This window comes from Aythya fuligula, chromosome Z (genome assembly GCF_009819795.1).
Source record: "Aythya fuligula isolate bAytFul2 chromosome Z, bAytFul2.pri, whole genome shotgun sequence".
NCBI lineage: Eukaryota > Metazoa > Chordata > Aves > Anseriformes > Anatidae > Aythya > Aythya fuligula.
In genome coordinates, this window is record NC_045593.1 from 19134041 (window position 1) to 19152087 (window position 18047).

An 18047-nucleotide genomic window follows, 5' to 3' on the forward strand; every position below is an offset into this window, starting at 1 on the left:
GCAGTGATGGAGGAAAACAGTACACACAGCACTGTTTCAGAAGTACCTACATCAGTTCATACCTATTTAAGTTCATATTTATGCTGCAGTAGTCAGAAGGATTCTTAGGGAATTAAGGAGATTAATAATTCATCCTCAAAGCATCTGCTCTGGCCTTGCACACAGGCATACTCAGCAAAAATTGCCTGGTTTTGAAGACTCAGCCAGAAAGGATGATCCTTTCTCCTCTTAGTGATAAGACAAAGTTGAAGAAACTGTTCAGCACAGAATTTCACCTGTTTCTTGGCATTCAGATCTTTAAATAGGTTTCTAGATGCCTGGCTCAAATGAGGAAGGAATGATACTCAGCAGTTATGGAAAAATGAACAAACAGATCTGATGATAGTCAGGGACTGGGGGGACAGGGAAGGGGAGTACTGGGTTTTAAGCAAATATCTTGGCCAAAAATACATGGAATGCACTAGCTAAGCTGTTTATTCTGCTCATTATTGTGCCAGATCAATTTCAACTGCAGAGCTGAATTGACCCCAAGGGAATGGTAGGAGAAGAACAAGAATAAGTAGCTGAAAGATTACTTCAACTATCATGTGAACACACTTAAACCAGTCAATTTTTATATGAAGAATTTTACTCAGTTAATTACAATCTGTATTTTACCCACTGAGCTGTTACTCATGTTGCCACAGGGCATTACCATCATTTCAAAGATTAGGTCAGATTCTACTAGAAATGTGGAACAACACTGGAGTTTCTTTTTTGATCCCCATGTTGTTCCAGCAATTCAAAACTCATTCTAATGTTTCAAATTATCCTTGTTATCTTCTGCAATCCTACATTCTTGGTTCTAACAACAGTTTGCATCTCATCTATAAAACTGTTGGTACAGAGTTTATTGTGACTGGGAAATTAAAAATGCAGAAATCCACTTTGTTAATATATTTTAACTATCTCACCTGGTACAAAAAACTCATCTTCTGTAAACCAGTTGTATTCTAGGTGGATTCCTAGGTGAGCAGCCTTTACAGTAACCAAAAGAATTAAGTAGATAACTGAAACCGTACCTAGAAAAGAGTAAACAAACATAGAAAGTATTTTTGTTGTATTTATTCTTGCTCCATCCAACTAGTTACCAGTAGCCTAAACTCTTACAGTTGCTATTCATTCTTAAAAACACTATAGTGTTCTAAACTTTCTTTTTCTTTCCCTCTACCTGTAAAAGAAAGAGAGCAATGCGCTTGCACCCAATGCAGGTTTTCAGTATGTGTTATGTTCTCCAGATACTGTACTAGTCAGAGAGGAAGAAGTATCTAGCAGTCACTGGTGCTGCGTAGGTAGGGAGATCTCTAGACAGTAACAGATGAATTACAGTTTCATCTGTCAGGATTTTAATCTGACATGGGACACAGCTGGCCACAGAAGCACAGCTATTACAATGTCCATTCGGTCCTCAACTGTGTAAACCAAATAGACCAGGGAGAGATAATTAATGCTTACTGCAGTCGTCAACTTTACGCTGGGATCTCAAAGCTTGATAACAACATTTCATAATTACTGATTGAAACCTTGTCATGATCATAAACTTGGTGAACCTTGATCATAATGCAGGATTTGCGTTCCCTCTTTTTGGTCCAGCCATCCAGCAATACTCTAAACAACTACAGACTCCAGACAAGATCATACATGGGTATAAATGTCTTGCTGTGTCTGCATGTGGGATGGAGAGCATATGATGCATTTAAAAGAGAGGGGCAGAAGAATGACAGAATGACTACTCTGAAGGAAATACTGAAGGAAACCATGCACCAGCAATTAAGACTACTGTGATGCAACCTCCAGGCTAATAATACTGCATTATCTCCAAGGCTGCAAAACAAATCCAAGGAAATCATCATTTGATTACACAGAGAGCATAGTCAAGGAATTAAGTAGAGAAAAGGTTCTGTACTTGAGGATCTGCTTAACAGCTAAAATATTCCATAGTTTCAAGACTTAGATTTCTGTAAGTGTGAAGATAAGTAAGAGTTCTCTATTGAGATTAATTCCAGTACCTCAAAAATAGCTTTCCAACTCTTGTCTTATAAAATCCAAAGTTTACAAAAACTAAAGAAAACCAACACCTTCTGCATTAGATAACAATCTACTGAAGTTATGAGAAAATTTATGCTTTAATCCTCATGTTAGTTCTCAAATAAAAAATAGCTACCCATGATATGGTGCTTATTTTAAAAGCAAACACAATTATAGCTAGGTCTCACTTGATAAAATATTTTCTTATCCCTAATGTTGTATCACAGATTGACAGTCTATTTAAAAGCCTTATTTTCTACACAGAAGCACTACCACTTACTCAAGGTTCTGTGTTGTGTTTTCATGTAGCAGTTCTAGCAACAGCAGATCCAAGCTCTAATTAAGAGTCACACTGGAACAGAGGACAAATAAAGCCCTCAATTACATGTAATGGAGGTCCATTATCTCCTGTACAATACACGTCCATCTTTTTCTAACTGTTCTGTGCTCCACATCTTTTTCCCCCTATCTCTTCAGTATAGGCTTCCACTGTTTTCTATACATTTATATATATATATATATCTATATATGATATCTATCTATCTATCTATATAAATGGAGTAACTTCCACTGTATTTTAGCCACAATGAACCAGTGCTTTATCAGTATTTGTTACCTACCCAGCACGTTAAACTTTGCAAAGAAGGATGGAGACTTCAGATTTAGCAGGGGCAGAAGAACGGCAATCAGATAAAATGGTACCGTTTGTGATTTGTTCCACCACTCCTCAAAGAGCTCAAAGCCTGTACTGTTGCCAGAAGAGAACACCATACTCCCGTTTTGTGGTGGGTGGTCACCAGCAGCGCTTGGGCAAATGACTGGAAAGGAAAAGAAAAATATCCCCAGATGAAAAGGATTTTACCCGCATGGAATTTTCACAGCTAAGATCCCATAATTTCTGGAGTGTGTTTAACCCCTTAGAATAGGATCACTCAAAAGTAATGTTCAACAACTCAGATCCTAACTTCTAGTTGTTTCTTTATTAGGGGTTCAGTGCTAAGATTTCACTTCTAGGCACCTTGTACTTTAGGCTGACAAATGCCACTGTTCTTTCAGCCAAGCACAACAGAGACATACATTTCTTTGAAGCCTGAATTGTAGCACAGAGTAAGCCTTCAGGGTCACAAACCCTCCTCACCTGTATCCAGTGCCTGCAGGTACCTGCGCAAATTGAGTCATAGCAGCGCATCTCCTCATTTGGCTATATACTTAGCATTGTGATCTGTCCTTGCACACTGAAGTAAGATTAGATGAACCAATGCAAGAGCATCTGTCTACAGAAGAGCCTACATCAATGCATTGTGCCCTGGGAACACATGAACAGGATGACAAGAAATCTACAACTACCAATGGCAGGTCTAAAACTCATGTCCCAGAGCAAAACACCCCATCATCTTGGTGCCATGCCAGTTGCAAGTAAGTCACAGCTGGAAAATACAGCAGAAGCAATTTAAGATGGACACCCATAATGCTGCCAAAAGGGAATGCCACAATTGTTACACAGTGGCTGATCAATGGCAGCACCTGGACAAGTGACTGGAACAAAACCAACCAACCAAAACATCCCCTGATGAAAATGTGCTTATTTGCTTTTTGTTAAAATAAGCAGTTCTTTCTAACACATGTCTATAGAGTTATGTGGTGAAATATGAACTTGTCTTATGCTTTTAATTTCTTCTTTCAAATCTTGGCATTCCACGAAACTTTAAATCCTCCCTCCCACACGGGCTTCATGCTTGTTCTATTGCAAAGGCAAAGGTGTATTAAGTGTTTTATCAAGCTTACTGAGACCATTACGTTATTTCCAGTTTTCTTATTTGCTTTCTCTCCTTTGCTTGTAAGGGGATTGTTTCACAGACCTTGCAAAATGTTTTGTTCTTTGTCATTTCCCTGGTATCCCCAGACGCCCTGCCATGAGTAATTTCAGCATCCAGCAGCCCTTTATTTTGTGCATCAGCTGCATTAAACCTTCTAGTCACTGGAGGATGCTGTGGAATATGGTTGTCTACTTTGTCTCTAACTTACACCCCTGCTGCCTAAGAACAGGACAGAATAGCTGAAGCAGGAGAGAGCACAAGAGAAAGAACACAGCAGCAGCTACTGGTGCCTTGCTGGTAAGGACTGTAGGAGAAACAGGATTCAACCTTAGCTTAAATGCAAATCAACTGGTTTGTCTGACTCCAAACAGCTGCTCTCCAGAAACACTGCTACAGCTAGTGTGATGCATAGCTGTATGGCTAGTTGTGAAATGTTTCCCTATTCTCACAACTGCCTACGACAATTTTCTGCTTTATAACAAAGAACTACACATCCAGTTTCTACAGAAAGGCAAAAAGATCAGATACTGACAATGTCCAAGCTCCTGCCTTCACTGTGCTTTATTTTCTGCCTACTTGAGAACTCTCAACAGCTCTTTCTTCAAACTTGACTGTAGTTTCTTGCCCTAGTTGTGCATGTCAGACTTTCCACAAAAAAAACAAGTGGACACTCATGCAGTTAGACAGTTGTTTCTTTCTGTGTTCAGCAGTTTAAAAAAAAATGCTTACAGCTTTTTTAAAATAAAAATGTTCTTGCAGAGCTAGTGAAGAGAAAAGACATCCCAGTCAAGAATTTTCTACAGGATGCAGATCTGCTGTGCCCCAGTTTCAGGGTGCAAAAGTTAAAATTCCTTAAGGCAAGGCCTCACTGTGCAACAGCTAAGAAGTTTTTAGGAGTACCTACCTGGGTATACACAAACTTGTAATTTGCTTTTTAAGTCTTGCCTCCCTCCTCCCCTGCTGTTTTGTTTTGTTTTAATTATTAACCTTTTTACCTGTGGGGTTATGTGTGGAAGTAAAAACCCCAGATGGAAAATACTAGTTTTTAAAAACAAAGCTATAACTTATGCTATACACTTTATAACTGGAACATGGTTAAAATCTGCACATGAAAATTAGTAGAGTAGCCTTTAAACTCCCTCCTCCCCAAACCCGGAAGCACAGTACTAATAAATGTTAGTACTAATAAATCTTACCTTTGTTACTTCCATTTGTGCCAGGAACAATATCTGTTACATTAATATCATGAACATAGTCTAAAAAGAAAAAAAAAAAAAGGAAAATTCTATTATCAGTCTCAGTTTTGCTATCAGGCTCTTAGCTGTTGTCTTAAAAAAACATTTGTTAAGGAAACATTTTTGAAAATGACATAGAGATGCAATTACAACAATTAGTACTCCCTACCAACTCAGGTGGGTATTTTAAAACTTTCTTTCAAAAGTGTTTTGAAGTAGCCCCTCACTGTACTACTTCTTTCTCAGCAGCCCTGTCCGTCTATGAAGTACCCTTGCATTCGCTCTCAGCTGTGAACTCCTGTTCCTCCAGCACACTTTTACATGTCCCAGTTCTTGCACAGTAAGTTAGTGAGCAGATGCAACTTGCAATCAGTTTCCTTCAGAACAGAAAAAAAAAAAAAATCATACAACTTATCCTTCACACCCTTAGTTTCCATACAATACAGCATGGAAAAAACTTCCCCTACTCATTTTGTTCTAATCTTTTTTTCAGAAGAGGCTCTGAGGGATGTTTTTTCCATATTGTATTTTATGAAAGGGCTTCTCTGGAAAAAGTTTCACCGTCTACACTCACTTCTCATAGTATTTGGTTTCAGGAATACTTCTGTGCTACTATACTGCTCTGCCACATCAGATATTTTAAAGTTTCTGCAACTTGGCTAGTATGAGAGCGTTGGACAGTAGTTTTCTTTTATTTACATATATACACACATGCAAACAGAAAATGCCCATCAGCCTGGAAATTTAATTAGTGTCTCTCTGGTTAAAATTTGCTTCTGCTGCATGTGGGTGTATTGTGTATACAGAAAATCACTAGGGGAAGTAGGCTTCAAATTTTTAATGCAATTAAGAGCAGATTGTTTCTCATAACGAAAGCAAAAAGCCTTGTGGGAAGAAAATAATTTTATGTTTCTTCATTTTGATTTACGATGCCCTGAATCACTACTGAGTCTCATACTTATTGATATCAGTTCGGTGTACAAAACAAAGAGAAGATGTAATTAAAAACACTCCTCATCTCATCACTTCACCACTGTTTTGTGTTGCTACTTAAAGAAAGTAACTAGTGTGAAGCCATCAAAAGAAAGGACAATTCTTACAGAATTAGAGCACTTTAAAATTAGTTATAGATAGATACATTATGTTTCCTCTGTACATAAAAGTGTTTTAGAACTAACAATTGCATTTGTGGTTTTACTTCTATTTCATAAAACAAAAACAGAACAGAAAAATTGGTCACCACTGTAAGAAGACAAAAAAAAAAAAAAAAAAAAAAGCATATCATATTTGGCTTACTGTCCTTGCCTTCTATACGCAGTACCAATTTCTAGACCATCCTCCCTCAGGATATCCATTTGTTCACGTAAATTTTTGGAAAAGCCACCTGAATGTACTAGAATCAAATACAGCATCCTGCTTAGGACAGCTTAGAAACACATGGTGGGAAGATGCCATTGGATCAAACCTCCAGACTATTACCCATTCTACAGCTTAGTAACTGAATAGCCACAATGAAACTTAAGACAAAAATCCAATGGTTAAGGTTGTCACAGAGCAAGCAACTTGAGCAAAAACACTATAACAAATATCTTTAAGCGATAAAACATGCCAGACTCATGGAATAGAAGATTTTATTATTATTATTTAGTTTAGAATAATTTAGGATTAAAATGTTAGCCTTGTTAAAGAAAAACAAACTCTACAATGGAATGGCCTTAAGAATGTATGAATTAGGTCAGCAGTAATATAAACTAGTTATTAACCAATAAAGTAATGTGTGTCCTTCAGGGATGGTGGGAACTCTAATTAAACTCTGCTTAGGGGGAATAAGTATCTGTGCAGTTATTTGCCTCAAAAGAGATTTGTTAATTACCTTCAAAACAGAAACTCTTAAATCTTAGTTGTGCTATTCAACACCATGAGTCAGACTTTCAAAGCTCTCAAATCCATCATTTTATTCCCACAACTCTACATACCTAATTGATTGTATCCACAAAAGCTTGTGTGTCTGTGCATGTACAAGGGTGTAACTAACCAATGTTTTCTTTTGTAGCAATGCCAGAATAAAAATTTTCTTTCGCTGTCTTACAGATCATCATCCCTTCAGGGATGATTGCAGAAATGGTCTATATGGTAGCATTGTAACTGCATTTGCTGAAATCTAGAATGAAACTAGATTTTCTTAGGTGGAGATCTTTTTCATTAACCTGGATCATTTCAGCATGCCATCATATGGCTCATCTGTCATACGGCTGTTCAAATAGTTACAGCAGTGCAAACAAGGAGGGGGTGAAAATACAGAGTGGAAACATGCAAGCTGATTTGAGTTTGGAACTTTCAATTTTAAGCCCACCAACGAACACACATTATAGAAACTGTATCAGAAAGCCTGATTACTCACTTGGATGCCAGATAACTGGTACTTTGTCCTTCATTACAAGCACACTTCAAGAGAGATTGAGAGACTGGCTTTGAAACCATACCTGCTTATGCCCATAACTCCACACACAGTTACTTATTTTCACTTGACTTTTCACAAAAAGTAACGAAATCAAGATTAAGTAAACTGGACAATCCTTTCTCGGAATAAAGCAAGGTCTTGATCTTTAAATGAGACAGCTGTAAACATTAATCACACATTAGTACTTACTGTATATAAACTTTCCTGTGTTGAACAGAAAGTTGGACATAAGCACCCAATAAACAACCATGGCTCCAACAAGCGATACCATAGAAAATAAGAGGCTTGTCCATTGACCAAAAGATCCAAAATAATACTTGCAAACATCTGGAAATTCCCAGTTTGAGGTATCTATTAAAGCTGAGGAAGATCAAAAGAAGATACAAATTAAACAAAATGTTTTATTAGGGTCACTGGAACTATTCATTAAAAGACGTAACTTTTTCAGAATAGTCTGACAAATTCACAGTGCTTCTATGGGCTAAGAAGATTGCTATTAAATTGCAAGTATAACACTCATTAGGAAACACTGTTCTGCTTCAAACAGGCTACTACATTAATATTGCTTGTTCTACATAGGGCTGCCATATGACTATTCTGAGTACTTTCAGAAGCACTGGAATAAGACACAAAATGCATGCATGCATTTACAACTAAAGCTTTTTGGAGGAGTTACAGCAGAGTAGGCCAGACCATGAAGTGGTCCTAAACAATATCCTAAAATGAGCTGTCACAAGCTGAGTAGATGATCTTAACTGCCATTATTCAAGCAAATAAGGTGGTAGTTTATGCAAAAAAGCACTAAGTACAAAAGCTGCTAGATGATCTATGAACAATAAAAGCACACTCAAAGTAGAACTGCTGTCAATGAGGCAATCATACATAAATTGCAACCAACACAGAATGCAGAGCACCACATGCATTCAGTTGTGCACATTTTAGAGACAGCAGTATTGCAGCGTTCAGATGGCTAAATGATGATAAGGACCTCATTCCATTCTAAGCAGAAACAGACCTGGAAAGTTGATTTTTATATACAAACATTAGGGTATTACAGACATACAAGACATATGCAGCTACAGCCCATGTTGTTCCAGTGTAGAACACAATAAAAACACAAGCAGAGAACTGGTCAGTGTTTATGGAGAGGCAGGTGAGCCTCTAGTTCCACAAGTCCCTAAACAATAAATAAGCATCTGAAATTTTGCTTGCTAAGAGTTTGGGTTTGGTTATAAAACCTACGTCCCAAGGAACTGAAGAAAAATCTATTATAAAATACTTTACAGAGCTTAGATTCAGATTCCAAAAGGAGGGACATTCAAAGGAATAGCTTTTCATTGCTGGTCAGATCTAATGAATAGCAGTGGTACAGAAAAACTAAAAATCTATTAGATCTGTTTATTTCACACTTCATAGAAATATTTGCATTATGATACTTGGCATTTCTTACGTATCATTTTCCGTGACTTCACTACTCTGTAACAGCAATAAAGTGTCAAAAGGCCCATCAGTAAGATAAGAATGATTCCAGAAGTAAATCCTGCCTGTTAAGAGGGAAAAATAGTTTACTATAATAGTTTAATAGTTTATATAACTATAAATAGTTTATATAACACTACAGAAAAACGAAGAGCAAGCCATGTTACCAAAAGCATTTTCATAAGCATATGTTTTTCATAGCTTTACCTGTTTTATCCCCCATGGAATACTTAATATAGATGTACCCATCATTGTATTCCATATCACAAATCTAAGAAGAAAAGGAAAAAGCCAGTGAATGATTTTAAAAGAACTCTTATTCCATATTATCCTCTAAGATAAAATTGTTATGCATACTGTACAAAGCATTCACAAAAATGCATTTTCTGGCTACTGTATGGGAAGGTGCTTAACATACATTGTCACTATACTGGAGTTTTTACCATAGCCATCTGTGCAACTGTCAACTCTAAAAGCAGTTCCTAATGGACTGTAGACATAGATTTCATCTGGAGCTGGAAGTACATGATCAGGAGCAATCTAACAAATGGATGAAAAATAACAATTATTAGTAGCACCAAAATAACTATTAACCAAAATACAGCAAGTCAACTGTTACAGAACAAAATATTTCCATTAAAGTGCATTTTTAAGGAAAAAAAATGTGGACCACATTATTTTTTTCAGCCCACTAATAGAGATCTTTGGAATCTAACTATGTAACAGAAAAATAGTTTTTCTTCTGCAAAACATCCATAACATACAGAGAGCGATAGCTTAATCACTGCCTCAGTCCACTCCTTAAATCCCCTCATAGACCAGTACACATCTGGGCAGCCTGGACCGCTCTTCCGAAATTCATACCGTTCGTATCTTTTCTTGGATGGTAAAGACATCACACAACAAGTTGATCATGACTTGTGATAACACAAGACCTTGTTAAGGCACTCATCTACTAGGTATTTACTTTAAAACAAGCTACAGAGTGATTCTCCCCCTACATTTACTTGTGCTTCTTTTATAAAACTAGGTTGTGGAAGAACCAACATGCTGGAGACCACTCAGTTAATGTGACCCCGTGTTTTCCTTACCAATGCCCTGTCTGTAGGAGATGTGAGCCTGCTATAATAATGAATCCGCTTATTCATTGCTGAAGCTTCGTCAGTGACTCGTTGCATGTCATCGTTCACGCTGACTATGTTTTTAGGCTCCACATGAAATGGTCTAAAGGAGAGAAAAAAAACAAAAACAAAACAAAACAGGAAGGAGATGAAAAACCTTAACAACCTTGTAATATGAGAGGTAACATGTAATTCAGAGCACAGTTTAGGATCACTCTGGATTGACCTGTCACTCACTGAAACAAAGCACATGCAAATCCATCACTGCCATGAGAGAAACTGCTATACATGAAAGAACCATGCCTTTATATTATCCATATTAAAATGGCGTCCTGCACAGGTTCTACATGGCAAACTAACATCAAAATTCAAACCTAATATCCAGTGCATTAGCTCTCAACAATGAGTCTCAGTAGAACTACATGTTAATAAGCTTGGCCAAGCTTATTAGTGTTTATAGCTTGTGTTGCCAGAACTAGTGATGAGGAATAGAGCTAGAAACAGAAGGCGTGAGAATTCAGAAATAGAAAGAAGACAGAGAAAAAGAGGAATGAGCAGTGCTAATGAGGACCAACTAAAAAAAGGCTGGAAGTAATAACCTAGCCAAAAAACACTGTATAAAATTGTGTTTAATGGGGAAGGAACCAAGCCCAAATCAGCCAATACGATCATAATTCTTTTTAAACCAAAGCAACCAGGAATGGAATTTGTCAGAGACACTGAACAGCAGATGTCCATTTTCAGCTCTGAATCACCTCAGGATTCCCTTTTAAATTCAATTAGATTAATTACAGAGAACAGGATTTTCACTCAGCAAGAAAAGTCCTACAGTTCAGAGATACACTCTCACAGAGATGTGCAGCATGCAGATGGTCTTCCTGCCCTCTTCTCTATTTACATGTTAGACTGCAAGAATGGTCCTAGCCACTGAAGAAGGATGCAGCCTCATGCCCCAATTTTTTCTTTGCATACATATAGGTATGGAGCAAGCAGAGTGAAAGCTTCAGTTCCTCCTGCACTGCTCCTGAAGTTACAACACGGAGATATATAACCTAATCAAAATACTGCAAAGATTGCAAGGGATAATGGTGACCTGCAAGCCTTGCTGCAGGTTTTTTGGGTTTTGTTTTTCCTTTCACCTTTTCATTCCCAAAGGCATATCAACATCATCCTGATCTTCCTCCAGGTTAAATGACTTGGAAACAAACAAACAAAACACCAAACCAGAACCCACAAAAGTAGGTATTTCAACATGTTTCATGCTACCAATGGCAAAAATCAAGTCAACAATAAATCCAGCCATTTTATCTGTAATACCACCACCTATTTGAATTGACTGTTTGGAAGTATGCATTTCTGGCTCAGACTACTAAAGAACTTTGTCAGCCCCTCCTGCCACAGATCTCAGTAAAGTGACAAAGATCCCATTCTCCCTTCCTGTGAATCATTAAGCATTTGCACCATGACACTATCTTTTAGCTGGGAAGAAGACAAGAAATACAGCTCTGAAATCAGTTGTGATATCTCTGAAAGAGATGATGGTGGGTCCTCAACTTTTAGCATGACTTCATCCCTGTATGCTTAATAGGTATTGCAGGTATGAATAACAGGAAAAATACAAACTAACAGAAGCAGAAAACAAAGAAAAATAAATTTATTCTCTACAAATTATAGTAAATAATTATTTCCTTTATCTTAGACATCACTAATTCTTACATCTTCCTTCATCATGGAAAAAATTTCTTAGACTTCCTAAATCATTTCTGACATACTGAAATGAAAGTGAACAGTCTACATTTTGCTTCAAAGCAGGCCAACCCCTGGCAAAGATTTCTTTCAGCATGGTGATTGTTATATATGGAGTGGTAATTCGTGTCAAGAAAATGGTTGATATTAATAAAGAAGGGGGAGATTTGGGAATGTGGCCATAGGGGTTGGAAAGCCACATGGTTGAGATAACATTAGACTCTTAACGACGAGGCCATCGGGAATATAAAAGAATTTAGAGGGAACAAAGAAGGGTGATTCAGGAGACTCCATGCAGTCTCCTGTTTCTTGTTCTCCAGCCATTAGGGCATGGAAGTTTCTGGGTGTTTGCTGTTGTTGTTACGTTCAAAATTGTTTGACCAATGGAAAGTTGTTTTGAAAAGAACTGCTGTGGAGAGAAGGGTATAAGAGGGGAGCCTGCCCTCAAGATAAAAAAGGCAACACGATGAAGTTACGTCAATAAAGAAGCAGGAAAAAGAAGAGGAACAGGTTGGCAGAATGGAGATCAGGACAGGAACAGGCACATTGATCACCTCATGAAGATAGGTTCGGCCACACTCAGCAAACTGCTCAGAGAAGCTCGTACAGAAAGTCGCTGGAAATAGGCACACCGGAGCTGGAGAGAAGCTCGAGCTGAGGGAAGCAGACCTGCGCACACAACTGCCCCTGGCTGGTCAACAGCTGCGCATTGTGGGGAATCATACGTCCTTAGGAACAAAGACTGTCCTGGTAACCTTACAGCTCATTCCCCTTATTAACAATCGGACAGTTTATGAGCCTGAAATATGGGACCAAATTGAGGTCAAGGTGTGGGACTCTGCAAATAAAAACGACAAGGTTGCAGTGGGATTGCTGAGCATCTGGCGAGCAGTCTCTGAGGCCTTAAAGAGCCGTGTGGGGCCACAGTCAGACACGTCTGGTTTGCCAGACAGTGAGGGAGCTGCGGGCTCCTTTACTGATCCGACTGCTACGCCATCGCTGCTGCTACAGCCATCGAAGGATTTTGCTGTTTTTCCCCCTGCTGACCTGGACGTGCCTTTTGATCCAGGCCTCATTGGCCTTGAAAAGTACATAAGGCCTGAAGACCGAGTTGCTTGACAACTTAAAACGAGACATATTGTTCAAAAGGAATGGAAAATGGAGACTGTTAAGTCATGGAACTGAAAGGATTGTTTGTTACCTTTTCTGATCGTGAATATGTATAGGCGTACTCGATTTTAGTAAGCTATGGAACTTAAAGGATTGTTTGTTACCTTTCCTGATTGTACATATGTATAGGCATACTCGGGTTTAGTATGCAAAGCAATGTTCTGTATATTTGGAAAGTTTGATGTTCGTGTGTGCGTGTTGGTGGAGCATAGACTCCCCGCACACCCAGCGCTGTTTACTTGCCTTTTATAATTTTTAGAAATATTTGTTTTATAAATATTACAAAATTCAGATTGAATTCAGACCTCATTTATAACAGTGATCAACACCTGTTGACATGGCCATCAAAGAAAATTCTTCCGGACTGGAAGACAGTGAGTGATTATTTTCTAAATCAAGTTAAAGCCACGGAAAACTTTGAAGGTGAAACAACATAAAATGTGAATATGACATTCTATTTTATGGTGAAAGCACTACTGTTTGTCAATAACCAAGTATCAGGAAAAAAAAGATATGTAGCAAAGATGTATCTGTCAGTAGGTAAGAAATTATTCAGAGAAAGAGCATAGTCTGGATTGAACAAGCAATTTGGGATGCGATCTTCCTCTCTGACCTCCACTAGGAGTTGGTAGTGCTCTCTCTAGGATCAAGGCCACTTCCCAGCCCCAGTTATCTCCAGATCAAAGACTGGCTGTACTACAAACTCAGACATGTCTGGGAAGCTCTCAAAGATTACTGTGAGATTTTCTAGGTCCAAGGTAGGCAGGATACAAGCTGGGCTCTGGCAAACTCTTTCTAGGGACCTTAAGTCTAGCACTGAAGCGGTCTGTGCACGTAGGCTTTAGCAGCTGCAATAGGTTCCTAGAAAACTTTCTGATTTATACATGCAATCACACTATGTCACTCATGGCAAAATGAATATGAAAAGGCTGAGGGACAATGTGATCTGGGGGAAAGGAAGAGGTTACATGACTGGAGGCTGTGACTATTAATGCAGAACAGTGCAGACAATTACAATGCACTGAGATAGACTACAGTATCCAATGAATTTACTATATTCACACCAACAAACACAATAACTTACATTTCAATAGCTAGCCTAAAAAACAATGCTCTTTTTAGCAGGACAAACACATCAGTAAAACACAGCTGTTTTCCACAACAGAATGAGTACAGACAAGAAGCGGGATCCCATGCAGGAGGTCCACACCTCCCAAACATTAGCCCCTGCACATGTACTTCAGAAACCATCCCCAGCAAACCTGCAACTACACTCATCTGCTAGTTATTTATTACACAAAGGAACACAGTTAATGAGAATCCAATGCTGGTCCATGAAAGAGAGGAGAGGGCTCTTATCCAAACTTCCCCACAATATGATCTTTGGTAGCAATTCCTGCTAGCAAAGATAATGAAAAAAGGCACTCATAATTAAGACTGTTTCCAAATACTGTGCTGTGTAAACTTCCAGTGTTGGATTTTGAAGGTTGGGAAAGAACACAATAGGATTTTTTTTTTTTGGCAAGCCACATACAATCTTGCAACTACTAGCATGTCTAAGGGTGATACATCTCATTTCTAGACATTTTCAGAAATGTATTTTGCAGAGCAATGAAGGAGTAGAGCAAATACCTACCTTACTCTGTCATTGAAATATTCCTAAACATCAAACAACTGTTTCTGGGCATCTGATCAAAAGCAGTTTTCTGAGTATTAAGCCCTTATAACATAATTTTTTATGTCAGTGTGTTTTTTAGCTCTACATGATGGTGCTAATACCTTCAAATTAGGCAAACTTTTCATACCCGAACAAATAGGGAAAAAATATATAAAATAAAATAAAAACGCATTAGAGGATGCAACTTCTTTCCACTCCTCCAAAAAGACCAAAAGAATCTACTTCAGCTTATTACACTGATTTCTATGACTACACAGTATCAAAAATCTATCAGTTATTTTCATGGATTTGAACGCATTATTGTACTGAGATAAAGCTGGCAAATTCCTCTGTCTGTTGTTTTACTTAGTCACCGAATTATTACAGGAACTTTATACATGGCACAGAAGAAACTAATGAATAAAACTGGTACCATCATGAAAATTAAAGTAAGTGTAATGAGTAAAAGGCTATATTCATCGATTGCTATTTCTTCCTTAATCAGGAATCACCTCCTACCTGTGTAAGAACACTAGAGATGTTAGTGCACTTACTTTGAGGAAACCAATTAAAAGAACACCATTGACTTGATTTCTGCCATTCTAAGCTGTCTGATTTGTAAACCGTATGCTCATGGTGTATTCTATAAGGTCTTTACTCTTTTGGAAAAAATCAGCTTTTTCCAGGTTCTTAATACCACTGTCATTATAATGATCAGCACATGACCGTGCAACTACCTGAAAGTATTTGATGGCAGTGGAACCAAAATAACCCTTCAGAACACAATACTAAGTCATCTTGCTCAGAGGATATACATTCTAGTTTAACAAATAAGGAATTACAAGCTTTTCCATATCACATTGCAAGCACTGTTATGTCTTCTCTGGCAAAGGTTACCTACACATTCTACACTGCTCTTACAAGTAAGAAGTTTCATAATGAGGTCTTGTTGGAAAGTAGTAAAATTAGGAATTAGTAAAAGTGTTAGCAATAGAGAAAAACAAAAAGCATGAAATGGAATAAAAAGATCACACGGGTTTGGAGAAGTAAACTTATGAATGCAGAAACAGTAGCTTTGCAGAGGGTAGTACCTAATACTGTATAACTTTTTGTCAGCTAAGAGAAATTTCAAGATGAAAAGGGAAGACTTTTGCATGAGAAAAAGCTTCTCTGACTGCCACCTACAGACACTGTTTAATTTGTAACAATTTAATTTCACCTACTCATCTTTCCTACATTGTGGGAAAACATTATGGGACTTCAAAAAGGATTGAAAAATAAACCAACAGGGAAGAAGTCTTGATCTTCTCTTATCAGAGGCATTCTTACTTTCTTCATATGTAAAAAAAGCTTTTTCATATGCAAAACAATAGATTGACAATAAGTAGGTTTGAAAAGCAGTAAGAAGAAAAAAGAAACTCCTGTCCCTTGAATACAATAAGCATCAATACGCCATTGCAATGGAATTCGGCCTTTTAAAGGGCCCTAAAAAATGGCCAAACACACCTAATAGATCTGAGCAATTCAGGTCATTGTGAAGAATAGTAACACCCTCTTTAAGAGGATTAAATGTAGCTTTGTATTTTCACCAAAATACTAGAAGAATACTATACAAAATAATTTACAACTCTAATAAACAATTCGTTTATTATTCTTATGTAAACAGTGAAAAGCATGTCTTTCAAAAATCCAACGTCCTCCAAGCTGTTAGGAAAACTAAACTGTATAAATGCAGTCAAACCTAAAACAACCCAAGCAAACAATGAGAATAGAATCCAGAAAGTCAAACAGTGATTATAAGTAAATCACACAAAACACTTCAATATCAACCTCAATCAAAACAAAAATAAGGACCCTGAAAATTGGTGGTACGGGACCACACAACTATGTCTGATCACAGTTTCTGAACAGCAAGTTTAAAAAAGGAGCAAACTAAGCAGAGAACATCATGTACTACTATTGCATTTGCACTGTTTGATGCTCTTATGGATGATAAACCCCTCTCCCTCGAGCTGCAATTCCTTGAAGCTCTAATGAGTAAGCCCTTCCAGTCACACTCCCAAGACTACAAAGCCCCATTCACTGCTCTGATTGTGCCCAAGGCACACCCTGAAGGCCTATTCTTCCCCATTCCTTTCTCAAAAGATTGTGCCACCTCTTCTAATACGCAGAAATGAAATTCAGCACTGTTCGACACCACAATGATTTCCAGGCCCTTCTGATATCCCAGGTCTCACGCCCTTTATTTCTTGTGCCTCTGCATGCTCGGAAGACAAAAGATCAGGATGTACTAAATAGGAGAAAGGACTTTCAGGAGGCACAATAAGGACAAAGAGGATGGATCTGCAAAGCTGGAGGTTGTAGAGCTGGGAACGTAATACAAGAATACTTTACTGCTTTTGGGGAGGAAACTAAATGCCAGGTGCTACAACCTTTTATGAAGTTGAGCCTCCAAACTTAAGAAATCACACGGAAAGTAAAACACATAACAAGGAATCAACACCAAACCTCACTGTTGAAAAGTGGATCTTGGCATTTCTATATATTGCGAAGGCGCAAACTTCTCCTTTTACTCTGACATCACTACACCACCTGAAACCCTTTGCTCCTCCAACACAACAAATGGCTGCTTTAACATGAGGAGCTCCCAAAATACATATAAATTGGCAATCTTCCAATTCTGGGTGGGCTATGAGGGGCTCTGACACTCCACAGGAAGAAGATAAACCAAGAATTCATTTTTCACAATTCCTTTTCCATCTTGAAAGTACCCTACTATTTTCTCATCTTTACATACACTATTCTGTACTTGCACACACCTGTATTTCACTCTTCCTCGGTGCTAACCCCTTGTCCTCCTCCCCTCCTCCTTCCTTTGCTCCCAGAGAAACAAGAGATGGTTTAGTCCCTGGCTAACACAGATATAGGCTCTTACAGCATTCTAAAGCTACCCACTCAGGCTGACACAGCAGGAAATCACTATCCTCAAGTACTCTTTTGCTGAAGTGGACACCAGTAAAAGGATTTTGTATACAACAGTGCCATCTTCAGCTTCTTCAGGAAGACTGCACTACTGAAATATGACACTGGATGCAAATACAAAATAAGAGGCAGAAGAGCACAAACAGGGTCCAAAAGGTAGCATGGCGATATTCCGTTCCATTATGCAAAAACGTGGAGCTGGTATGTCCAGAAAACTTATGAAAGGCAGTTCCCACCCTGATTTCAGTTCTGGTTCCAGGACCAGCAACAACTCACAGAACTATTAACAGCAACAACAGCGGAAGTCTCCCA

The 18047-nt window shown here is 38.2% G+C and overlaps 1 protein-coding gene across 1 annotated transcript in view; it reads right to left on the minus strand.

Moving 5' to 3' along the window:
- The window catches only part of SLC38A9 (solute carrier family 38 member 9), a 51633-nt gene that overhangs the window by 23339 nt on the left and 10247 nt on the right, over positions 1–18047 (minus strand). The window contains exons 3-10 of the mRNA XM_032206275.1: positions 10151–10283; positions 9478–9599; positions 9267–9330; positions 9031–9124; positions 7770–7940; positions 5081–5140; positions 2688–2885; positions 954–1061 (exon numbers count right to left, since the gene is read on the minus strand). Of these exons, the coding sequence (XP_032062166.1) occupies positions 954–1061; positions 2688–2885; positions 5081–5140; positions 7770–7940; positions 9031–9124; positions 9267–9330; positions 9478–9599; positions 10151–10283 (950 nt within the window). The remainder of the gene's footprint in view (positions 1–953; positions 1062–2687; positions 2886–5080; positions 5141–7769; positions 7941–9030; positions 9125–9266; positions 9331–9477; positions 9600–10150; positions 10284–18047) is intronic.